Source organism: Pseudophryne corroboree, chromosome 1 (assembly GCF_028390025.1).
Source record: "Pseudophryne corroboree isolate aPseCor3 chromosome 1, aPseCor3.hap2, whole genome shotgun sequence".
Taxonomy (NCBI): Eukaryota; Metazoa; Chordata; class Amphibia; order Anura; family Myobatrachidae; genus Pseudophryne; species Pseudophryne corroboree.
Window position 1 is genome coordinate 710,502,091 of NC_086444.1, and position 26,876 is coordinate 710,528,966.

The following is a 26,876-nucleotide window of genomic DNA, read 5'->3' on the forward strand; positions in this document are numbered from 1 at the left end:
GACGGATGAAGTGTCTTATCCTGTCCTGGATTTTCAGGACCTTGTCTGGAGACAGGAACAGTCTCTGACTGTGTGTCCAGGAGCGCCCCTAGGTGCACCATGCTCTGATCTAGGACCAGCAAGGACTTCTTCCAATTGATCAGTCATCCATGGGCTTGCAAGTTTCTCACCGTCAATTGAAGATGACTGAGGAGGACATCGTGGGAACTCGCTAGAATCAGCAGGTCATCCAAGTACGGCAGGATTCTGACTCCCTGGCTATGGAGATGCGCCGTCATCACGGCCATAACCTTGGTGAAGAGCCGAGGAGCCATGGCCAGTCCGAATGGCAGAGCCTGGAATTTGTAGTGACTGTCGCCAATAGCAAACTGCAGGTACTTCTGATGCGATATGACAATAGGAATATGCAGATAAGCATCCTATATATCTAGGGATACCATGTAATCTCCAGGTTCCATCGCCAGCACAATAGAGCGCAATGTTTCCATACGAAACTTGGCGACCCTCACAAATTTGTTCAGTGACTTGAGGTTGAGTATAGGCCGAAACGACCCATTGGGTTTCTGCACAAGAAACAGGGTCGAATAATAGCCTCTGCCACGCTGGGACTGAGGTACTGGCGAAGGGAGTACCATAGTGCAGAACTGGTGAGGGGGACGTCTCTTGAAGGAGACAGCGTACCCATGAGAGACAACTTCCAGTACCCAAGCACCTGAAGTGGTCTTTGAAGTCGACCTCCCACCATGGGGGAGGCCCGCCCCGTCATGCAGCAGGCTTGTCTTTTTTCTAAGCAGGCTGATGGTCTTGGGAGCACGAGACTGTCTGGGGTAAGAGTGACCCTTGGGTTTCCCTTGAGGTCGAAAGGAACGAAAAGTGGTAGTCTTCGCCTTCTGAGCAGAAGGATTAGTAAGAGGAAGAAAAGCAGTCTTAGCAGCTGCTAATTCAGATACTATTTTATTCAGGTCCTTTCCAAATAAAATGTCCCCAGTAAAGGGGAGTACCTCCAAGGTCTTCTTGGAGTCCAGATCCACTTTCCATGACCTTAACCACAGTATGCGGCGAGCCAAGACAGACGTGGATGACGCTTTGGCTGCCAGTGCCCCCGCCTCAGAGGACGCCTCCTGAATGTAATAGGTGGCGGTGCATATGTGAGACAGGTATAGGGAGTTGACAGTAGTGACAGGCAGAGTAGACACCACAAGACGGGTGACGTGAGAATCCACCGCCGGTGAGTTTTCCCATTTACCACATAACTCTACAGCGAGAGGATAGCGAGCCAAAGCCCATTTGGGGAGTGGGAATTTCTTGCCTGGGGTAGACCAGGGTTCCTTCCTGGGACCTGGAGTAGATTTCTGTCTAACCAAAGACTGATTAAACTGTTGCTGCTGGGTAGACATAGTTTCCGCCCTAGGCGGAATTACAATAGGGACAACTTGTGGTGGCATTGACACTGGAGGTTCCACAGGCGGGGCTAAACAGTCCACCCCAGTCTCCAGGAGGGTGGTGAACATAGCCCAGGATGGCTCCAATGTCGTTACCGGAGCTGCATGCTGACTGGGAGGTGTATGACATTTAGAACACAGACCATCACACAATACTTCCCCCTCAGGTAAACTTCTGGAGCATACCTTGCAACTTACAGGAGCTTCCAGAGTTTTACTGCCCTTATTGTTAGACATTGTAATAAAGCAATAATTAGGCTATTAGTACGATGAAGCCAGACAGAGTACACAACTTCCGGACAAAGTACACAACCAGCGTCACCTCTCAAGCGGCGTTGCATACTTCCGCAGTTCAGATCCCGGGTACTTGCAGCGAAAACGCTCCAGCTGAGGCACACGGTCGCAAACGCTCTCCTGGTTTGCATGGCTTCTACGAAGGGAGGAGGTAAGAGGGTCCCTCAGGTGGGACCCGCCACTAAATTGCCTTCCTGAGGCAGTCCAGGGAGACGGACTGCGATGCTGGTGTGGACACTGTTCCGAGCAGGGACCCCACTATATTCGCCAGGTCATAGGAGTACAGGTCAGGTGTACTAACGCCCCTATTGGAAAGTCTCCGTAGTACTGGCGGTAAGGCCCATCATAGGGGAGTCAGCACTTGACCTGTAGCCCCTCCCCTGGCCCAGGGCGCCATTTCTTCGCAGATTTCTCGCCCTGGAGCTGCCTCACAATCTCCCTCAGTTCCACAAGTTCGTTATTTCTACTTGGGAGCACTTGCAAAATCTGACGAAGGAACCCGCTGTGGCCCGAAATGCTGCATAATTTATATGCTTGTGCTTAGACTTCATGTACACTGCATGACTTGTATCTGTGGATGCTTCACCCAGGAATTGTATGTATGCAGGCTTTAACTCTGTGGACATTAAAATACATTTTGATGTGAAGTCCTGAAGTGCCGTGTCCGTTCTGAACATTAATGTGTTCTGACCCCACTATATATATATATATATATATATATGTATATATGTGCCAGTAGGGGAATAGGCGCACTTGGGTTGTTTTTCCACCCAATATTCAATGGGGGAAAACAGCAGTCTCCCTAAGATATTTACTCCTAATTTGTGAGCATAAAACCACATTTAACATGTTCCATGTAAAAATGTATTACAACATAAAAGCAATGATACAAAACGGTATAGTATCTCTTCTTGCAGATAACACCATATAGTACAGAGGACCAGTTGAAATAACTTTGATAGATTCCTCCTTCTCCTTTGACAATTCGGAGATTAGATGTTTATGAACAAATAACCCAACGCGTTTCGTCTTACTCTAAGACTTCATCAGGGGTATGTCTCTAGTGCTTGATAAATACTGTTAGTGCATCAATGAAATGGCAATTACGTATTCTGGATACTTGAAAAAACCACACACCGGTGGGGTACACAGGTGAAAGTTAGATTAAGCCTTATGGTTAAGTGCTTGAATAACAAGTTCAAACGCATAGGCCTGAACGCAAGTTCATATAGGTATGCGACCTTATGATTCACTGGTTGTGACTTGAAGCTATTGTAGCTACTGGTAAGGTTACACACGCATATGAAATTGTGGTAGACCTGTGTATTTGAACTTGTTATCCAAATCCCTGAATCATAAGGTCGCATACCTATATGAACTTGCGTTCAGGCCTATGCGTTTGAACTTGTTATTCAAGCACTTAACCATAAGGCTTAATCTAACTTTCACCTGTGTACCCCACCGGTGTGTGGTTTTTTCAAGTATCCAGAATACGTAATTGCCATTTCATTGATGCACTAACAGTATTTATCAAGCACTAGAGACATACCCCAGAAGTCTTAGAGTAAGACGAAACGCGTCGGGTTATTTGTTCATAAACATCTAATCTCCGAATTGTCAAAGGAGAAGGAGGAATCTATCAAAGTTATTTCAACTGGTCCTCTGTACTATATGGTGTTATCTGCAAGAAGAGATACTATACCGTTTTGTATCATTGCTTTTATGTTGTAATACATTTTTACATGGAACATGTTAAATGTGGTTTTATGCTCACGAATTAGGAGTAAATATCTTAGGGAGACTGTTGTTTTTCCCCATTGAATATTGGGTGGAAAAACAACCCAAGTGCGCCCATTCCCCTACTGGCACATGTTTGTATCTTTTTAGTCCCTCCTAACAAGGGACTTAGTGGAATTTGGCAGCCCAAACCCAATCCTTTCTCACTTTCTGTTTAATAGCGCAAAAGGGAGAGTATCTGTTTTGTATATATATATATATATATGTTTTATAGGATGACAACATTAGGATCTATTATCATTTATTTATTTCTGCACCTAATCTCCTCCACGATAATGAGTGTAGACCCTCAACAACTGTGTACTTTTATAGCCTTTCTCCTGTCTCCAGATTTTCCTGGATATACCTACGAGCACATATTTACATATTAAATATCTGCCAGTACATATTTGTTTAAGTCTATACAATTTAAATATATAGTTTTGTGATTAGTGGATAGGGGGTGTGTGAGTGTATATTATTGTCATTATTGTCATTTATAGGCAGGGGAATGTAAGCATATACCATTGTCATGTGTGGGTGGGGATGTAAGTACATATTATTGTCATTTGTGGGCAGGGGAATGTAAGTATATATTATTGTTTGTGGGAGGAGTGGGTGTATTGAAGTCACCAGCAAGGGTGGGAGTAGAGTGAAAATCCCATGATCCTAAATACTGCAATCACCTACTGTGTCCTCACTCTTCCTATACTCTGGCTCTTGCCTGTTCCTTCCTCAGTCGCTGACATTCCACACCCTTTCGCTGCCAGAAGCACCTTATCCTTCACACCCCTTCAGTGGGAACCTGCCGCTGCATTTCCCTGGTTGACTTTTAATGGCCCAGTCTGACACTGCCTGCCAGTCCCCCAGTAATGTAGAGCTGAGCCTCAACTGAGGCTGAGCTGGCAGCTGCTGTCTGTGTGGTCCCCCTCGATCCCCCTCTCCTATTCCAATTGCTCCAAGTCTGACCCCAGTATCCTGGAGGCTTTCCTTGCTGTTGACACCGGTGATCTGACATCACAATCTCGTGACTGTCCCTGGCGTTTACTTGTCTCCATCAACCTATCCCTGGTATCACCTACTACTTGTCTCCGTCAACCTCTGCCTGTCACCTTCATCCTGATGTCACTCACTACTTGTCTCCGTCACCCTCTCTTGGCATCACCCACTGTCTCTTTGTCACCCTCTCCTTGTCATCCTCTCCCTGGCATCACCCACTACTTCTGTTTGTCACCCACTCCCTAGTGTCACCCACTACTCGTCTCCACCACTCTCTCCCTGTCACCTCTATATTACCCACTACTTGTCTCCATTACCCACTGCCTCTCTCCGTCACCCTCTCTGTGTCACCCACTCCCTGGCATCACACGCTGGCTCGTTTCATCAGTATCTTCTTGTCGCCATCTCCCGGGCATGAGATCACTCCCCCTCTTTGATCGGCCACACCCCTTTTTTGGATGCACATGCATGGGGATATTTTGTGTGTGTGTGTGTGTGGGGGGGGCATGGCATTTGTCATCTTGCCCTTGGCGCCATAAATTCTAGTTATGCCTCTGTAATATAGTATGTTAAATAAGTGCTGCTGCTCGTGGGACTGGAAGGCCCAGCTAGTAGTTTGGTTTGGACTTCTATATAATCTTCACACATGTTAAATCTAATCATTTGTGATGTATTTTGTGAAGTCACATTATGTGCCTAAATCAGGTACACTGTATATATCGGATGCAGTTGAGGGATTTGTGTCTATTTGTTAAGAAATATGAACAGACCCCTAGATATGTCTGCCCGTACCTCAGCCCCCGTGTGTGGGTGAAGGGTTGATGCAGTGTGCCTCCTCTGTGGGATGCAGTCAGTTAACCTCCAATCAAAATCCCGACTTTCAAAATCCCGACACCAATTGACCGATGGTCAAAATCCCGACAAGGTCAAAATACCGACACGGACAAAATACCGACATTTAAAATACAGACAAGGTCAAAATACCAACATGTAAAATGCCGACAGGTCAAAATACCGACATGAGTTTTTCATGATTTTTTTCATTGAAACCGACTTGTTCATACTTTACCATCCCAGTGGACCTGGAGGGGGGATATAATAGTGTGCCGAGCGCAGCGAGGCACCGTGCCCGAAGCATGGCGAGCGCAGCGAGCCATGCGAGGGGACGCGGTACACTTTATATGGTGTCCATGTTGATTTATGTCGACATACACACACAAAAACATCAAAAAATGCATGTCGGTATTTTGACCTGTCGGCATTTTACATGTCGGTATTTTGACCTTGTCGGTATTTTAAATGTCGGTATTTTGTCCGTGTCGGTATTTTGACCTTGTCGGGATTTTGACCATCGGTCAATTGGTGTCGGGATTTTGAACGTCGGTATTTTGATTGGAGGTATTTCATACCGATCCCTCCTCTGTGCACCATATTCCTGGTTTATGTTCCGGATGGTCTCCTGGAGGGCATCATAACCCTCAGTCAGTGTCATGTGCTCTGAGCAGGGGGAAAGCTGCAGCCAAGACCATCCCCCAAATTCTGTGACTGTTTCCCAGCTGTATCTAGGCAGCTAGGGGGTGCTCCGCCCATGGAACTAGCGGCGCATGCGCAGACTCATCTGGCTTGAGAAGATAGTGATAGATTGGAGTACCGCACTGCTCCTCAGAATTATGGAGGGCTGGCTTTTCGGATCACTTTTCCAGAAAGGTAAGTCTTATTGAATTACTACTTATAACTACTATATATTGAATCGATTTGATACAACATATAGTGATAATAAACTCTCGGCATCCTGACAACTACATATATATACCCCTGGAAGAGGCACTTATAGCTAGCGGAGAATACTTATACTGTACATCTTAACCACTTTTGGGGTCTATTCATGTAGAAAACAAAAACAGAATTGTTACTTTTCACTAAATATCGCATCAGTTCGATTCGATATATAGCTTAGTTAAGTAACAATTCAGGTACACTTACCTCTTCAGAGGTGCAATGCGGTATGCAAAGCTCCAGTTATGCTGTCTTCTCTTACGTTCCTCTGCGAAGCATGGAGCTGGCAGTCGAGTCCATTCTGCACATGTGCCTGCGGCTAAGGTCGAGGGAGGCTGCACAAGCTGCTGGGATATTAATGGGGCAGAGAGCAGGGAAGCATTGAGCTTGCTTGCCATTTTTTATATTGATGTTCGGATAACTTTATCCGGAGATGGCAAATCTGAACTCCCTGGAGAAGAGGAAAGCTTTCTATCCTTCAATTAATAACACTCATCATACTAAAGTATAGTGATGTGATTCAGGCACGTAGTGTGGGTGCTGCTGGAGAAGTGAGGAACTTCTCCATGGTAATCCACTCTGTGAATAGCACGAAGCAGAGAAAAGCCCTGTTTTCCACAATAAAAGGCTTTTTCCTGCTATATAAACAGACCCCATTATCTGTTGCTACACGTTCTGATAACTGTCAGCAAGTGTGTGTCCATATACACCACGTTTCTATTTGTTTGATTTATTTACTATGTATATATTTGCATCTGAAGTGAATATTAAATATATTTCTTAAGAATAAATATATATTTTTATATATATTTGGCTTGTTCAAAGTATGGGGAAGTGCTTGTAGCAGTATTTGTATAAAGTCACACATGGACGCCATTGTGTCCAATATAGAATTCGGCCCTATATGATAGGCTAGAAAGTTACAGCTTGTACTGTGCAAAGTAAGGGTAAGTACACTTAACTGGATATGTGGCACCCAGGAAAATTGTGTGTGCCCCTTTAAAAATAGAAATCACAGTGTTTGCAACCTGGAGAGTGTTTTGCTGGTACAGCAGGGGTTAAAGGACGGAACAGAGTCAGGTCATATGTCCTGTACTGGTGAGGTGGCAAGATCCGATTGGACACAGAGAGAAAGAGCAAGCGGAGCCTTGTGGGAAGAAGAGGGAGGAGTTGGAGAGAAGCCATTGAAGGAGCTGGATGTGTTATGAGGAGCGGAGCGGGAGAAGCAAAATCAGTCAGAGAAAACTGGGTGGTCACACAGGGTGGTGAAGAGCAGTGCTACAGAGATAGAGCAGCGGGAGCTTCCATGAGTGCAGAGAACAGAGAGAGCAGGTGTGAGTCATCACAGCCGGGGACCGGACACCAGCACGCCTATGCAGAGGTGCGGACTCCGTGGCCATCTTGAGAAGCTGAAAACTGCTGAGACAGGTCCAGAAAGAGAGCGGAATTACCTGAAAGGTTCATAGTGCGTAAACAAAGACAGCTTGTGTTTTGGACTGCAAGTGGGCGAGTGCTAGACCAAATTGTCTATTTGTTACAAATATACTGTTCACGACCATATGGAGAGAAGGGATGCTACCAGGCCCTTAATAAAAAAATCCCACAGAGTAGCCCCTGCTTGCACACAGTTACCAGGACAAAAACATTACTTGTGAGAGGAACTTGAGAAAGACATTGAGTTGTTTTAAAGAGTAAAGACTGAGTTATTTGTTCAAAGGAATAATTACTACAGAGAAAGTTGCATTGTGAGAGATTTTGAGATACTGTCGCTATCTACATTCTTTTTGCAATACTATAGGACAGTGACATTTCTGCTAAATAGAACCCAAGATTAATATTGCTTCAAAAGTGCCGTTATTCTCATTGCAATACTGTGGCACTGTAGGATCGCTATCCCTTGTGCAACAGTTTCACCACAGCCCCATTGCAACACTGTGGCATTGTAGGATCCAAGAGCTCAAACGTAAATTGCCAGTGAAGATTGGGACATTGGCCCTCATTCCGAGTTGATCGGTCGCAAGGCGAATTTAGCAGAGTTACACACGCTAAGCCGCCGCCTACTGGGAGTGTATCTTAGCATCTTAAAATTGCGACCGATATATTCGCAATATTGCGCTCACAAACTACTTAGCAGTTTTAGAGTAGCTCCAGACTTACTCTGCCTGTGCGATCAGTTCAGTGCTTGTCGTTCCTGGTTTGACGTCACAAACACACCCAGCGTTCGCCCAACCACTCCCCCGTTTCTCCGGCCACTCCTGCGTTTTTTCCGGAAACGGTAGCGTTTTCAGCCACACTCCCATAAAACGGCCTGTTTCCGCCCAGTAACACCCATTTCCTGTCAATCACATTACGATCGCCGGAGCGATGAAAAAGCCGTGAGTAAAAATACTATCTTCATAGCAAAGATACTTGGCGCAGTCGCAGTGCGAATATTGCGCATGCGCACTAAGCGGAATTTCACTGCGATGCGATGAAAAATACCGAGCGAACGACTCGGAATGAGGGCCATTATTATCAGGGATAGGTAGAAAAGTAGTGACTGCCATTAAAACAGTCTTCTTAATCACTTTCTTCATTGTCCTCATTATTGTTTTCTTTTCTTGGAATATGCATTATCTAATGCATATCTGATTAGATTCATTGAACCACTTAATTATTGAATGTTACAGTGTATTGTGAGCTGTAGTCAAATGTGATTTTCTTGTCTACTTAAATTCATTATTATTGTGATTGTCAAATTTTGCCAAATAACTAATCACCATCCAGAGTCTATGTGGCTCAATAAAAGAAACTTCCTGTTGGAGATTGCTGTCAGTGAATCACTTTTATGTATCAATCTATACTACCACCCTGAGCAAGGTACAATGAACAAGGTACGGTGGAAAACATCTTAGGGAAAGGCCTGCCACATAGCCACCTAACACCTGTGATACCTCTACCAACCACTTAGACATCCCCGGGGTGTCACAGATATAAATGTGAAAATACTTCCCGGCAAGGTGTATATTGATTGTAATAAAATTTTGTGTTGTTCTTTATTGCAATTACTGTATGTTCAGACAGGTTTACTATCTTTGTTACATCCAGCCAGGTGAACTGTGTGTGCACAGGACAGGAGAACAGCAGGCACCAAAAGAGCAGGGATAATGGATAAATCCACAAGTTTTGTAACTGTATTTCAACGCCTCTATTCAAATCCATGCAATACAGGTTGAGTATCCCTTATCCAAAATGCTTGGGACCAGAGGTATTTTGGATAACGGATTTTTCCGTATTTTGGAATAATTGCATACCATAATGAGATATCATGGCGATGGGACCTAAATCTAAGCACAGAATGCATTTATGTTTCATATACACCTTATACAGACAGCCTGAAGGTAATTTTTGCCAATATTTTTTATAACTTTGTGCATTAAACAAAGTGTGTGTACATTCACACAATTCATTTATGTTTCATATACACCTTATACACACAGCCTGAAGGTCATTTAATACAATATTTTTAATAACTTTGTGTATTAAACAAAGTTTGTGTAAACTGAGCCATCAAAAAACAAAGGTTTCATTATCTCACTCTCACTCAAAAAAGTCCGTATTTCGGAATATTCCGTATTTCGGAATATATGGATATGGGATACTCAACCTGTAATACAATCATTGACTTGAACATACACCCCGGGATGTCACCTTTACCCATGAGAAAATAACAGGTTTTAAAAGATGGAACACAGGATTTTTTAGCCAGTTCTTGACATCGAATAAGTCTGGGTGGTGGAATTTCGGTTCTTATAGTGGTAGCATCGGCAGCAGTTAGCCATAAAGAGCTACTTATCGCTGTGGGAAAAAGCATTGTAGTATACACCAGCGAATTCCTACCACATTGCAAAAACTATGAACACCAACAGTGCAACCCTTCATTGACACCCTGCAAAGTATTTTCAAGGAAAACCAGAAGCTGGGATTGGTGCTGTTATTGCTAAGGTAGTACACACACTGCAGGGTGATGAAGAGGGCTCTGAGAGAGTTGGCAGAATGTCTGCCATTTGATGTATATATTTGTATATAATACTACTACTGTATTACATATTTCCCTTGTGAGCTGTGCAGAGGCGTCACCGGGTGTGGTGACACCCGGAGCGCACTCTGTACTATTAGACCCCCTCGTCGCTCAGGCCGCCGGAGCCGCGGGTGCCCAAAAGGGGGTGTGGTCTAATTTAAAAGGGGCATGGCCTCCCAGGTCTTTTCTCCTTCGATCCAGGGGCATGTCCAGCTTCCCCGAAGATGCTGGCTGCACCGAGAGACTGGACTGTGTGTGCCGGCTCTTATCTGTGACAGGAGCCAAGTGCTGCAGGAGATTATCTCACTGCAGCACTCGGCTACTGTCACTGCAGAAGAGCTGGCACTTTGGTGTCACCCCTTCCGAGGGGGACCCCGGGTGCGGGCCGCACCCGCCTTCTGACGCCACTGGAGCTGTGTAATATAAATACCATTGTATACTTCTTGCATAATTTTCCTTACTTGTGTGATCTACAGTATGAATCAATAAAAGATACCTTGGTATAGTGTTAGCTATATACATACAGAGTGTCTCTGTTAGGATAGGCCCTGCTATAATGGCAGGCAAAGGTACCCTGCATCCTCACAGACAGACAGACAGTCCTCAGTGTCTGTTATTTTTCATATACAGTATATTTTAAAATCCAGACATAGTGATTATTTAAAATACCATAGACTATGCCCGATGCCTAAGTTTTATTGCTGATGTAATCAAATATATCAATGTACGTATAGCACCCCCAGCACAGACCATAACTTACCTTAATTGCAACATGAGCCATGAGCACTGCAAAGTTGGTTAAGTGATTACACGAACATTTTGTATGTGTTTTGTTAGTTGTCATTAGCCTACAGCCTTGTGTTGACCAATGACCCGACAAGTTGGTTTTTGAATAACTCCAGAAAGAACAGTTAGGGTTAAAGTAGTCTTCGGATTGCTGTAAAAAAAAAAAAAAAAAAAATCTTGTAGTTATAATATTATCTTTTGTTTGAATATCATGACTAATAATAATAATAATAATAATAATAATAAAAAATAAAGTACACATTTGTACCATTTTCCACAATACAGCACAGCTATGTGTGATATATTTGCACCTGCTTTCACACTTTGCAGCTGAAGTTAGGTGGTTTGAGAAGCACAACTGGATTGGTCATTGGCTTTTACCAGGAGTTTTTCCATAGCCCGAACCATTTTGGGGGCACTGAAAACAATGCCATGACATTAATAACTCAGGGACCAACTACCTTACAGCTGTTCTGCCCAGACACAAGAGATCAGCCTTCTCCCACCTGCTCCGATTTTGGCACTCCCTCACTGCCTCAAAGGTGCCCATACACTTATGTATGTATACAGCTTCCCGGGCAGCAGGATCGCATAAGCTACATCGTATGCGGTCCTTTTGCATACGATGTATCATATGTGATCCCAGCCATGCCTGCGGCATCCAACATATCTATAGTGCAGTACTTTCGATCTATGGATTCCGATCTGATACTCACGGGACCGCGCATCGGATCGGAGATAAAGCACATGCAATTTGCCCATTTTCATCCGATTTATCGGCTCAAAATGTCGGAATCGGATTAAATCGGGCAAAATCGCACTATTGTATGGGCACCTTGAGACTTGACTGTGTTGTCTCCTTTCCCACCTCTATTTGCTCTGTGCCAGAATTTTAATCAACTGTAGGGCACTAACGCTGAATGGTGGGAGCTGCACTTTGTACCAGAGGCAGAGCTACCAAGAGCTCAATGGGGTCTGGGTATTGGGGAGAGCGTGGACATGCCCATAACAGAAAAATAAATACTATGCCCCCCTCTGCAGCACTGCAAAGGGGTGCATTTGCCCCTCTCAGCAGCTGACCAGGCCCCTCCTGCGTTCTCCAACAAGCCTAGGCCTGAGAAATCACAACCAGCCCCCTTCTCTCTAGGTGCCTCTGGCCAGATGTCAGTTTAAGGCACTGCTTTTACTAGAAATTAGGAACTGGAGAAAATTATAGGGTAATTTTTTACAGTAAATGCAACAAATGGGGGAGGGAAATTCATGACATCTGTTATACAATGGGTTAAGTTGTAGATCATGAATTTTCTTCTACCAGACCTGGTTCACAAGCTTAAAGTGTATAATTGGTATACCCTACGTATATTATTATTTGTAGGATATAACCCCCTGCTGTGGGCAGGACAGTCTCATTTTTCAGGGGATTAACCACCTTTTCCTCTGACAAAACTGCTACAGTCCAGTGCCACAGCTCCCAAAGCTTCCTGTCTTAGACAGGGCTCCGTGGATTTACAGTGCATCCGAAAAATATTCACAGCGTTTTACTTTTTTCACACTTTATGTTACAACCTTATTCTAAAATGGAATATATTTTTCCCCTCAAAATTCTACACACAATACCCCATAATGACAATGTGAAAAAGTTTTTTTTAGATTTTTGCAAATTTATTAAAAATAAAAAACTAAGAAATCACATGTACATAAGTATTCACAGCCTTTGCTCAATACTTTGTTGATGCACCTTTGGCAGCAATTACAGCCTCAAGTCATTTTGAATATGATGCCACAAGCTTTGCACACCTATCTTTGGGCAGTTTCGCCCATTCTTCTTTGCAGCACCTCTCAAGCTCCATCAGGTTGGATGGGAAGCGTCGGTGCACAGCCATTTTCAGATCTCTCCAGAGATGTTCAATCGGATTCAAGTCTGGGCTCTGGCTGGGCCACTCAAGGACATTCACAGAGTTGTCCTGAAGCCATTCCTTAGATATCTTGGCTGTGTGCTCAGGCTCATTGTCCTGCTGAAAGATGAACTGTCGCCCCAGTCTGAGGTCAAGAGCGCTCTGGAGCAGGTTTTTATACAGGACGTACATTACTGCATTCATCTTTCCCTCTATCCTGACTAGTCTCCCAGTTCCTGCCGCTGAAAAACATCCCCACAGCATGATGCTGCCACCACCATGCTTCACTGTAGGGATGGTATTGGCCCGGTGATGAGCGGTGCCTGGCTTCCTCCAAACATGACGCCTGGCATTCACGCCAAAGAGTTCAATCTTTGTCTCATCAAACCAGAGAATTTTATTTCTCATGGTATGAGAGTCCTTCAGGTGCATTTAGGAAAACTCCAGGCAGGCTGCCATGTGCATTTTACTAAGGAGTGACTTCCGTCTGGCCACTCTACCATACAGGCCTGATTGCTGGATTGCTGCAGAGATGGTTGTCCTTCTGGAAGGTTCTCCTTTCTCAACAGAGGAATGCTGTAGCTCTGACTGAGTGACCATCGGGTTCTTGGTCACCTCCCTAACTAGGGACCTTCTCCCCGATCACTCAGTTTAGATGGTCAGCCAGCTCTAGAAAGAGTCCTGGTGGTTCTGAACTTCTTCCATTTACGGATGATGGAGGCCACTGTGCTCATTGGGACCTTCAAAGCAGCAGATATTTTTCTGCACCCTTTCCCAGATTTGTGCCTCGAGACAATCCTGTTTCGGAGGTCTACAGACAATTACTTTGACTTCATGCTTGGTTTGTGCTCAGACATGCACTGTCAAGTAAAAGAAAAGTGTGCTGACAACTCGCGCTAAAAAGAGTCCTGCAATCCCTTTTTCCACAATAAAGTACTCCACAATAAAGTGTAGATGTATTATTCTTCTGCTGGAAAGGATGTGTATGTCCCTAAAATAGCAGTGTTCTTGTCTATCCTTATCAGAAAGACAATTATATTAACTTTCTGTCTCAAGTGTACATCAAGGTATCTTTATAGAGGAGCGGGACCTTAATTTCAGATATTCCCCACGGATTCATAAGAAACACACTTACATGTTAGTTCTTTTTCGCGTGCCCTTCAAGGTTTCTTTCTATCCTCTCCAGGAATATATGCACATGAATCCGTCAGGTGAGTAAAAAATGTTTTTTAATAATTCCTCAATTAATCCACAACACAGTAAAAAAATCCACAATAAAACATTACATAAAAAGGTAAAAAGATGCCAGATATCACCAAAAATAAGGATCTGTTGTCGGTATGGACTCACACACTGAACCCGACTGCAGTCTCGGTCAAAACAGTGTTGGTGATGGAAAAAAGTCCTGATCCTTCTGAGTGGCTGCCCGGCTTAATGAATGACGGCTTCAATGCGTTTCTTTGATCCTCTCTCCTTTGTCAAGAAGTGCCGTCTGGTTGCTTATCCAAGGATTTTATCCCCATGTCTTGATATCACATGATCTTAAACCTCCAGTCACATCAAGGTATACACACCTAAAGCAGATTCATTTAAATGCCCTATCTGGCCATTGTTCAAAGCCCTGTTATTACAATCATAGTCGTGCTCTAAATTAATATAAAAAAACTTTTATTGAAAAGCAATTAAAAATAAAAATGTCACTGTGCAACATAAATCCCAAACATTCCGTTCCGTTTTGTAAAACGGAGCGGGTTGGGTAATAACTACGGGCTTTGAATTCTGTCTCACATTAGTAAAAAGTGCACATCCTGATAGAAATTACAGCCCATTTAATACAAAACTTTAGTAAACATTTTGGTGGAGGAGTTATAGCACATACACCAGAAGGGACCAACTCATTTAATTTATCGGACTGTTAGAACTCTCCTTACATATGGAGTTAACGTCACATGGTTCCAAAATACATATCGGGGCTCTGTAAGGGCGTCTTAACACCGAAGGAGAATTAAACCCATAAAGTCCCTTCAGTGAAAGCAATTATGCTGGAGGATAACACACCTCCCTCTCAAACAAAGTCAAATTTTTCCTACTAAAGATGAAACTAGAGGGAATTGACCCTCAGTTATTAATAATAATGTTATCCAGTGTTAGGGAAAAAAAGATTAAGCTCTTAAAATACTCCCATCAGTTAAATGCGCCATCTCTCAAATCGTAAATTATACATTTTCTTCCAAACTGAAACTTTTCATACAATGTGTCCCAGCAATAATAACTGTAACATTTAGTTGTAATCTTTCATACGGTATTGCAAAATAGAGGAGCCTGGTGAATAACCTCAGGCTTTAAACTCCGTCCTCCACTACCATGAAATGCTCTCCCTTTTAAAAATATACAATACTTTACACAACCTTATTAACAAAAAAAGTCATGGAGCATTCATAAAAAGGGAGTATCTATTTTATTTATCGATCTGTTATATCTCTTCTTACATGACAAAAAAATATATACCAATGGGGTAATCCCGGCCGGCCGCTGAAGGGAAATTAACGTCCCATGACTAAAATACACCCATCAGAACTCTTATTAACGACCGACCACTGAAGGGGAATTAAATCTCCCGGTATTCCTTCAGTAATGTCATAGTCCATTATTTAGGGCGGTGGCGCATTCAATATTTGGGGTATAAACTCTCGATTTCATATATAGAAACAAGTACTGATCCCTTCTGAGTAGGAGTTCAGTTATTCTTCAGGACTATGACATTACTGAAGGAATACCGGGAGATTTAATTCCCCTTCAGTGGTCGGCCGTAATTATAGATTCATGTGCATATATTCCTGGAGAGGATAGAAAGAAACCTTGAAGGGCAAACGAGAAAGAACTAACATGTAAGTGTGTTTCTTATGAATCCTTGGGGAGTGTCTGAAATTAAGGTCCCATTCCACTATAACGATACATTGATGTACACTCGAGACAAAAAGTTAATGTGTCTTTTTGATAAGGAGATACAAGAACACTGCTATTTTAGGGACATATACATCCTTTCCAGCAGAAGAATAATACATCTACACTTTATTGTGGAGTACTTTATTGTGGAAAAAGGGATTGCAGGACTCTTCAGCGCGAGTTGTCAGCATACTTTTCTTTTTTTTTCATTGTCTAACTTTGAAGCCTAAAGGGTGTGCTTCACATGCTGCCGACCTGCTGCTGAAGCTAAAAGAGGAAGCGCAAAGCTGGTTTCTATTTGTTACTAATTTATGCACTGTCAAGCGTGGGACCTTATATAGACAGGTGTGTGCCTTTCCAAATCATCTGAATTTACCACAGGTGGACTCCAATTAAGCTGTAGGAACATCTCAAGGATGATCAGTGAAAACAGGATGAGCCCGCCTCGGCGCGCCCATCGCAGCGTCTGGGGCGCGCGTCTGTGATGCGCACATGCCCCATTCACTTTAATGGGAGCCTCTTTGAGCACTCCTGTAGCGGGGCTAGGTCTGGATCACCTAGTCTCGCCAAGAGTGCACGTCTACGATGGAGTCTAGATGTGTGCGGCTCGATCTGTATGTACATGTGATTTCTTAGTTTTATATTTTTAATAAATTTGCAACGTTGTCACTATGGGGTATTGTGTATAGAATTGTGAGGGGAAAAAATTATTTATTCCATTTTGGAATAAGGCTGTAACATAACAAAATGTGAAAAAAGTGAAGCGCTGTCAATACTTTCCGGATTGACTGTATAATAATCTGGTCCTGACTAGGGACCTGAAGCCGACAGGTGCAGGGATTCTATTCATTGTCACCACCTTTGGCTTGCACTCCCTTGGTTAGGAGTACTTTTATTTTAAGCCAGTAACTATTTTACATCTTTTTGTGGAAAAATAGGATTTTGGTTACCTACCGGTAAATCCTTTTCTCATAGTCCGTAGAGGATGCTGGGGTCCACATTAATATCATGGGCTATAGACGGGTCCACTAGGAGCCACTGGCACTTTAAGAGTTTGAGAGTGTGGGCTGGCTCCTCCCTCTATGCCCCTCCTACCAGACTCAGTCTAGAAACTGTGCCCGAGGAGACAGACATCTTCGAGAGAAGGATTTAACAAAGATAGTGGCGAGATTCATACCAGCTCACACATACAAGGCACCTCAAGCTAACAAGCTTGAAAAACTCAGCAACTGCTGAAACATTACTTACCAAGTAACAATGCAGTACTTAACTAAACAAACTTGTACTGAACCAGATAACGGTTGCAGGAAAACGAAGCGCTGGGCGGGCGCCCATCATCCTCTACGGACTACAAGAAAAGGATTTACCGGTAGGTAACCAAAATCCTATTTTCTCTTACGTCCTAGAGGATGCTGAGGATCCCCGTACATTAGTACCATGGGGATGTACCAAAGCTCCCAGAACGGGAGGGAGAGCGCGGAGACTCCTGCAGAACTGATTGACTGAACTTCAGATCATCAGAGGCCAAAGTATCGAACTTGTAAAACTTTGCAAACGTGTTCGATCCAGACCAAGTTGCCGCTCTGCAAAGTTGTAACGCCGAGACACCCCGGGCAGCCGCCCAGGAAGAACCCACCTTACAAGTAGAGTGGGCCTTAACAGATTTTGGACACGGCAAACCTGCCGTAGAATAAGCATGCTGGATAGTGAACCTGATCCAGCGAGATATAGTCTGCTTTGAAGCAGGACACCCAATTTTCTTGGGATCATACAGGACAAACAAAGAGTCCGATTTCCTGTGAAGAGCAGTCCTCTTCACATAGATTTTCAAAGTCCTCACAACATCAAAGGACTTTGAAGAAATTGAGGAGTCAGTAGCCACTGGCACCACAATAGGTTGGTTGATATGAAATGCCGACACAACCTTTGGAAGAAACTGCTGACGTGTCCGGAGCTCAGCTCTATCTTCGTGGAATATCAAGGGCTTTTACAGGACAAAGCCCCTACTCCGAGACACGTCTAGCAGAAGCCAAGGCCAACAACGTGACCACCTTCCATGTAAGAAATTTGACCTCAACCTCCAATAGAGGCTCAAACCAGTCCGACTGGAGGAACTGCAACACCACGTTAAGGTCCCAAGGCGCCCGTAGGCGGTACAAAGGGAGGTTGAATGTGCAGAACTCCCTTCAAAAAGGTCTGAACCTCAGGGAGGGCAGCCAATTGTTTCTGGAAGAAAATGGACAGGGCCGAAATCTGGACCTTCACAGATCCCAACCTCAGGCCCATATCCACACCTGTTTGCAGGAAGAGGAGGAAACGTCCCAGTTGAAACTCCACCATAGGAAACTTCTTGGACTCACACCAAGAGACATATTTCTTCCAAATACGATGGTAATGCTTAGACGTTACCCCTGTCCTAGCCTGTGTCAGGGTAGGAATGACCTTCTTCAAAATGCCCTTCCGAGCAAGTATTAGGCACTCAACTTCCATTCCGTCAAACGTAGCTGCGGTAAGTCTTGATAAGCGAACGGCCCGTGCTGCAGCAGGTCCTCCCGAAGAGGAAGAGGCCTCGGCTCTTCCTGTAAGAGATTCAGAAGGTCCGCGTATCAAGCCTGCCTTGGCCATTCTGGAGCAATGAAGATCGCTTGAACTCTTGTTCTCCTTACGAGTTTTACAACTCTTGGAATGAGTGGAAGTGGTGGAAACACGTACACTAACTGGAACACCCACAGAGACACCAGGGCGTCCACTGCCATTGCTTGTGGGTCCCTCGACCTGGAACAATAGAGTTGAAGCTTCTTGTTGAGACGAGAGGACATCATATCTATTTGGGGTAACCCAAAAAGGTCTGTTATTTCCTTGAACACCTCCTGATGGAGACCCCACTCTCCTGGATGGAGATCATGTCTGCTGAGGAAGTCTGCTTCCCAGTTGTCCACTCCCGGAATTAAGATTGCTGAGAGTGCCAAAGCGTGTCTTTCTGCCCAGAGGGTGATTCTTGTCACCTCTGACATTGCAGCTCTGCTCTTCGTTCAGCCCTGTCAGTTTATGTAAGCCACCGTCGTTACATTGTCCGACTGTACTTGAATGGCCCGATCTCTTAGAAAATGGGCCACCTGAAGAAGACCGTTGTAGATGGCTCTTAGTTCCAGGAGGCTGGCTTCCAGACTTGACCACCTTCCTTGGAAGGTTTCCACTTGAGTGACTGCGCCCCAGCCACGAAGGCTCGCATCCGTGGTTAGAAGGACCCAGTCCTGAATCCCGAACCTGCAGCCCTCCAGAAGGTGAGGCAATTAGAGCCACCAGAGGAGTGAAATCCTGGCCTTTGGCGACAGACAAATTCTCTGGTGCATGTGGAGATGAGACCCTGACCACTTGTCCAGGAGATCCAGTTGGAAGGCCGGAGCATGGAACCTCCCGTACTGAAGAGCCTCGTAAGAGGCCACCATCTTTCCCAAAAGGCGAATGCATTGATGAACCGACACCCGGGCTGGCTACAGGACATCCCGGACCATTGTTTGTATCACCAACGCCTTTTCCTGTGGAAGAAACACCCTCTGCACTTCTGTGTCAAGGATCATCCCCAGAAAAAACAACCGTCTGGGTTGGTTCCAAATGTGATTTTGGAAGGTTCAGAATCCAACCGTGGAGTCTGAGTAGGTGGGTTGTGAGAACAATGGACTGCAACAGCTTCTCCTTGGACGATGCCTTTATCAGCAGTTCATCTAGATATGGAATGATGTTCACCCCTTGTTTGCGGAGGAGAATCATCATCTCTGCCATCACTTTGGTGAACACCCTTGGTGCTGTTGAAAGGCCGAATGGCAGGGCCTGGAACTGGAAATGACAGTCCAGTAATGCGAAACGGAGATAAGACTGATGCGGCAGCCAAATCGGAATGTGGAGGTACGCATCCTTGATATCCAGGGATACCAGGAATTACCCCTCTTCCAAACCTGATATCACTGCCCGGAGAGACTCCATTTTGAACTTGAACTCCTTTAGAAAGTGGTTCAGTGATTTTAGGTTCAGAATGAGCCTGACCGAACCATCCGGTTTCGGTACCACGAAAAGGTCCGAATAGTAACTTGTGGTTTGCAAATGAGGAGGAACTGGCACAATGACCTGTGCCTCCACCAACTTCTGGACAGCATCTTGTAGGACAGTTCTGTCTGCCAGTAGAACTGGCAAGCCTGATTTGAAAAATCGGTGAGGAGGGAGATTCTGAAATTCTAGCCTGTATCCCTGGGACAAAATCACCCAGGGATCCAGGCCGGACGATAGCCAGACGTGACTGAACTGTCTAAGTCTCGCTCCCACTGGCCCCACCTCCAGGCCGCACGGAACACCGTCATGCTGAGGACTTTGGTGTACCTGAAACAGGCTCTTGTTCCAGGGAACCTGCAGCAGCAGGTTTATTGGATTTAACTCGACCTTCCCTAAAGAAGGTATTGGACGGCTTGGCCTTTCTAGGTTTGTTAGGCTGAAAGGACTGTGATGCTGATGAAGAGAAGGATTTCTTCGGAGCAGGTACAGCTGAGGGAAGAAACGGAGACTTACCCGCTGTAGCCGTGGATAGCCACGCATCCAACGCTTCCCCAAAGAGTGTAGGGTAGGGACTCCACACTTTTCCTGGATTCCGCGTCGGCCGACCACTGGCGCAGCCACAGTCCCCGACGAGCTGAAACAGACATGGAAGAGATTCCCACAGCCATTTAACCCAGGTCTTTCTTCCATAAAACCTGCTGAATCGTGAATGTTACGCAAAAACAATTCAACATCACCCTAATCCATCGTATCTAAATCCTCAAGTAAGGTGCCTGACCACTTTACTATAGCTTTTGCAATCCATGCATTACCAATAGTGGGACGTAATATGGCCCCCGAAGCGGTGTACATTGATTTAAGTGTATTATCAATTTTACGATCAGCCGACTCAATTAAGGCGGTAGATCCCGGAACAGGTAAAACCACCTTTTTTGAGAGTCTGGACACAGATGCGTCAACAATTGGCGGGTTTCCCCATTTTTTTCTATCCTCCTCAGGGAAAGGGAATGCCACCTGGACCCTTTTAGTGATCTGGAATTTTTTTCTCAGGGTTTTCCCTTGCTTTCTCAAATATAGCATTTAATACCTTTGACGCAGGGAAGGTTAGCGAGGCTTTCTTATTTTCAGTGAAAAGAGCCTCCTCAACCTGCTCAGTTGTGGTATCATTAATATTCAACACATCCCTGATAGCCTCTATCATCAATTGCACCCCCTTTGCAAGAGAGGCAGACCCCCGCAACACATCCCCATTACCGTCTGTGGTGTCAGAATCGGTATCGGTGTCATCTTGCATGACATGAACAAGCGCACGTTTGTGGGGGTATATAGTGGAGCGTCCTGAGGTACCAGAATCGGGTCATACTGCCATAGAGTTCTGTAATACCTGGGCTGCAGATTCATTACTTGCAACCCTGTCTGAAATCTGAGAAATCCAAGATTTGATAGAGGAAAACCACTCAGGTTTCCTTGCTGGAATCTGTGCTAAACCAGTGCTATCTTGATTACATGGAATGGGATCATCCTGGGAGGACATATCCTCTGCAGCATATGACACAGTGTCCCTGGACATAGCTAAAGGAGACCACAAAATACTCCACACACACACACACACACACACACACACACACACACACACACACACACACACACACACACACACACACTCTCACACACACACACACACACACACACACACACACACACACACACACACACGAGGGCAGATAGAGTTCCCCCCCCAAGAATGGCAAGAGAGACACAGAGATTGGAGCCAACCCACACACAGCGCTTCTAACCAAAGGGAGACCCCTTGTCAGCTCTGACTGTGCACCTTAATAGGATCACAATCGTACTGCAGCCTCTCCCCCTTCTACAACCCCCTGGTACCGTTTACAGATAGCTGGAGTTGCTGTGGAGGGACCTGTTTCTCCTGATCAGCTCTGTGTAGGCAGAAAAATGGCGCTGAACACTGCTGGGTCCGCTCTGAGGAGAAGCTCCGCCCCCAAAATGGCGCTGTCTTCACGCTCTTCCACTGATTATACTGGCCTGAGGATTGAGCGCTGGCTGAGATCCGAGGACCCCGACAGGCTTTGGGACCAGTGTAGGGTGTAGCGATGGCTCCGGGCGCCCCTCACAGCACCGCAACATGTACCGCTGAGCCTCCCGGAGTGCAGTTAATACTGCGCTCCTACCCTGCTGCTGCCATCTTCACACCGACCCCCCGCTTGCTAGGGGGGTCGGTGTCTCACTCGCCACCGATTCTTCAGCTCTGTAAGGGTGTCGCGGCATGCTGCTGGGGCGAGCGATCCCCTGCGGCGGGGAACGATCTATCCCCTCAGGAGCTCAGTGTCCAGTCAGTGGAGTAAGTGGCTCAGACCCCGCAGGGCGGACACTACTTTCCCCCTTAGTCCCACTAAGCAGGGAGGCTGTTGCCAGCAGCCTCCCTGTAAAATAATAAACTCTAAATAAAACTTTTCTAGGGAAACTCTGGAGAGCTCCCCTAGCTGTGACCGGCTCCTCAGGGCACATTTTCTAAACTGAGTCTGGTAGGAGGGGCATAGAGGGAGGAGCCAGCCCACACTCTCAAACTCTTAAAGTGCTAATGGCTCCTTGTGGACCCGTCTATACCCCATGGTACTAATGTGGACCCCAGCATCCTCTAGGACGTAAGAGAAATATAGTTGACACTGCTAATTTTTAGGTCAGACATATTACAGCCAGTGGATCAATAGATACTGTTCTTTAATTTGTGCCTATCTCTATTTACATTGTGCACCTATATATTTATCAATGGACTTTTCTTATTTGTCTGCCTATATATTTAGCAAGTGATTTATAGCAGTTTTCAAGGGTACTTCAGAGTGATTTATTTTATATATATATATATATATATATATATATATATGTAATTGTGTTGCATTATCGTTATTGAGTCGGGAACCATCACATCTTATTGTTATGTGGGAAGGGTGGTCTCTCACCTGATTTATTCACATTCTGGTGGAATCAGCTCCCTCCAAGGAAGAAGAAAACAAGACATGCACATTCTGCAACTGTAGTTGAGATTTGGAACTCCAGATTTTGTGAATTACCCAGATCCAACATGAAGAGTTTAAGGGGTATATTCAATTGACGTCGAAAGCTGCAGTCTGTCGAAAAAACGGCAGTTTTCAACTTTTTTAGGTCGGAAGGAGTTCCAACCTATTCAATATATTCGACAAGTCGAGAAATTCAACTTGCTGAAAAGCACGTGGATCGGCCGAATAGCTGCCGATCCACGTGCTTGTGTCGAAAACGGGGCCAAAACCGACAGGTTTTGGCCACCTTTTCGACCATCTCCCTACGACTTTAAAAAAAGTCGAAGTGAGAGGGATGTGGGAGCAGTGACGGGGAGAGCCGCGGGCAGTCAGAAGGGGAGAGCAGGGGGATGTCACAGCCGTCGCTCACAGCAGCGTCCACCCGGCTCCAGCAAGCGAGACCTCGCTTGCAAGAGCCGGGTGGACGCTGCCGTGAGCGGCGGATGTGATGCGGGGCCATGGAGAGGAGGGATGGGGAGAGACAGACATACGAGGCGGGGAGACGGGGGAGAGCCGCGGGATAGACGGGGAGAGCAGCGTTACAGCAGCGGCTATATACAGTAGCTGCTGCTGTAGCGCTGCTCTCCCCACTCTGCCTGCGGCTCTCCCCCGTCTCCCCCACCCCTTCTGCATCTCAATTCAACTTTTTTAAAGTTGAATTGATAATGCATTGAATAGCCCAGGTTGGATCCATTCCGACAAATGAATGTCGGAATGGATCCGACTTCAATTTAATATACCCCTAAAACTCCCATTCACCCAGATTGTATTATTTGAGTGCATTATTGAAAAATTTATATATTATTTGCTCAAGTTGATCATATTAGTTTATCCCTATTATATTGGTGCTTTTCTTTATAAATTGGTTTATTCCTTCTCATGGTTGGCAATCTCTCCTAGCAACAGCTGCATTGTCATTTTTTGCGGTTGCACTCAAGGTTTTTTCTTTGTTTTACTCCTTTTCCACTAGCTCAAAAAACACGGGTAAATGCACGGGGGCACGCATTTACCTGTGTTTTTTGCTAGTGGAAAAGGGTCCCAATATGCCGGGTTGGTGAGTGCAATGGGAAAGGGGGCAGAGCATGGGCCGCAGCCGGGTAGCACACGTGTCAGGCTCCCGGCTGCGACCAGTGCTTCTCAGTGGGAAAGGGGTATAAGTCTCTCTTGAAGCTGTACAGATACTTGCAGTAGATCCTGTTGCATCATACAAATACAACCACATTTATTCTTCACATTTGCGATAAGTTCTGCAATTGCGCCTGAAGTGTGTAAGATATATAATGATAAACAATGATTTAGTGAAAGCAAGAAAACTTTACTGTTCGAGAAACGTAAAAATGAATAAGTAGACAAAAGTAAATAATATTTAATAAATATAGGGGCAAGAAAAAAATGTGAGAGGGGGGAAAAATAAAAAACTTAAAAATGGGTAAATACAATATTGAAAAGGAATTATTTTGGATGGTGTCCACTTAGAGGGTGGTGTCCCCCCACTCTATTATTTGGGTATAGTCTTGTATTAGTGTCAATAAAAGTTCAGAGCTTATAAATTCAATGCAAGGTAAATAAATTGTCAAATAAGATGTCTGCAAGGTCTGTGAAAAAGGGGTACCCCTAATGGTTGCTGGCAGGGGGATGGAAACAGGTGTCAAAGTGTGCTGACTCCGGACCAACCGTCCTCACCAGCGACCCGGCATTGGCCGCGATAGCGCTTTGTTACGAGCGCATTGCGGTAGCCAGAGGCGCTGGGGAGCAGTCACGGTCTTGGAGGGGGAAAGGGCACAGCTTCTGGGCCTATTTTTTCCCCCTCCCACATTTTTTTCTTGCCCCTATATTTAATAATTATAGGCGCAATTGCAGAACTTATCGCAAATGTAGTAATATATTTGAAGTCTATAAGGGGTAGCTTCATCTGCTAATTGCTGCCCGCAACATATAACCATATCAAGTGAGCGCAAAGTATATCATTTTGCATTATTGGTACTTCATCTTCATCCACTTTATCTCCATCCAAGGCTTAGTAAATAGACCACTAAGTATCAATCTGAGCTTTTCTTCCGCCTACCACCCTTAAAGCAACAGAGAAACAGAGCAATTAAACCGGGAACTCGAGAAGTTCATTAGAATTTATGCCTCTGCAAAACAGGACTATTGGTCTCCCTGTTACTTTTGGCCAACTTTGATTAGAAGGTTTTGGGATATTCAACTATTTACATTCAGTATGGGATCCATCCTGTCGTGCCTGAGTTGCCTATTTGCCATTTAGCACTTCCTCTGGCAAACCGTGACACCACTAAACATTTTATTAAGTGTTGGAACAGAGCCGTAACTAGACTTTTTGGTGCCCTGTGCCAGAAAGAGAATTAGCGTGCCCCCCCCCCCCCCCCATTTTCCAATAGGGACATAAGGCGCATGCACACATTTGTATTGTAAGACTGAGCACCACAGGAGTGCACTAGAATTGTACTTGCATACACTTCGTAACAGGCAGATGTAGTCAGCAAATGGAGATACTGAACACAAACCAAAATCTATTGGTGAGACAAGTTGTACTGACAATGTGCTAGAGAACTTGGGGAATTTAAATAGGGTGCTCATACCACAGTAAAGGTCATTTTAAAGGTCAAGGTCCGGGGATTGGAGCAGAATGATCATGTGATGAGAGGCAAAATGGCAGCATGTGAGCCGTGCAAAGGGGGTAATTCCAAGTTGATCGCAGCAGGATTTTTGATAGCAATTGGGCAAAACCATGTGCACAGCAGGGGGGGGGCAGATATTACATTTGCAGAGAGAGTTAGATTTGGGTGGGTTATTTTATTTCTGTGCAGGGTAAATACTGGCTGCTTTATTTTTACACTGCAAATTAGATTGCAGATTGAACTCACCCCACCCAAATCTAACTCTCTCTGCACATGTTAAATCTGCCTCCCCTGCAGTGCACATGGTTTTGCCCAATTGCTTACAAAAATCCTGCTGCGATCAACTTGGAATTACCCCCAATATCTCAGGAATTGCTGTCACCCGGAATCCGTGATTGGAAGGGCATATGGAATCTGGGCTGCGTGTACATGCCATAAGGTATAGTGATAGTGCAAGGTGAGGTTAGCAGGTTTGGAGAACCTCAATGTGACACCTGGTTTCAAATCAATTTTCTACATCCAGAAGTTCTCATTCTGCCATTTCAGTAGATCACCCAGAGGAATACGAGGTAAAACGAATTCTGGATTTCAGATTCTCTCGAAGTTTTGTTAAATATCGGGTTGATTGGAAGGGCTTTGGTCCGGAGGAACATGGGGGGTAATTCCAAGTTGATCGCAGCAGGAAATTTTTTAGCAGTTGGGCAAAACCATGTGCACTGCAGGGGAAGCAGATATAACATGTGCAGAGAGAGTTTGATTTGGGTGTGGTGAGCTCAATCTGCAATCTTAATTGCAGTGTAAAAATAAAGCAGCCAGTATTTACCCTGCACAGAAACAAAATAACCCACCCAAATCTAACTCTCTCTGCACATGTTATATCTACTACCCCTGAAGTGCACATGGTTTTGCCCAACTGCTAAAAAATTTCCTGCTGCGATCAACTTGGAATTACCCCCATTGTTGGGTATTATCCTCAGAAGTCCATACTTCTCTGTTCCTCCAAAAATGTCAACAGAGGTTTTCCAATAAGCCTTTTGTTCGGTGGAGGGGGAAGGGGGTAATGTCACTGCGCACTGTATCCTGGACTTCACATACTGGGACTGGCGATGCTGGTCTCCCAGCGCTGTGGTGGGTCCCAC

At 45.0% G+C, this 26,876-nt stretch overlaps 1 protein-coding gene across 8 annotated transcripts in view; it reads right to left on the bottom strand.

Annotated features, from left to right (window-relative positions):
- ADGRL3 (adhesion G protein-coupled receptor L3) overlaps nucleotides 1-26,876 on the bottom strand; it is a 1,270,535-nt gene that overhangs the window by 458,804 nt on the left and 784,855 nt on the right. For all 8 annotated transcript variants that reach the window (XM_063914936.1, XM_063914945.1, XM_063914955.1 and 5 more), the window contains exon 14: nucleotides 11,108-11,284. In XM_063914936.1, the coding sequence (XP_063771006.1) occupies nucleotides 11,108-11,284 (177 nt within the window). The remainder of the gene's footprint in view (nucleotides 1-11,107; nucleotides 11,285-26,876) is intronic.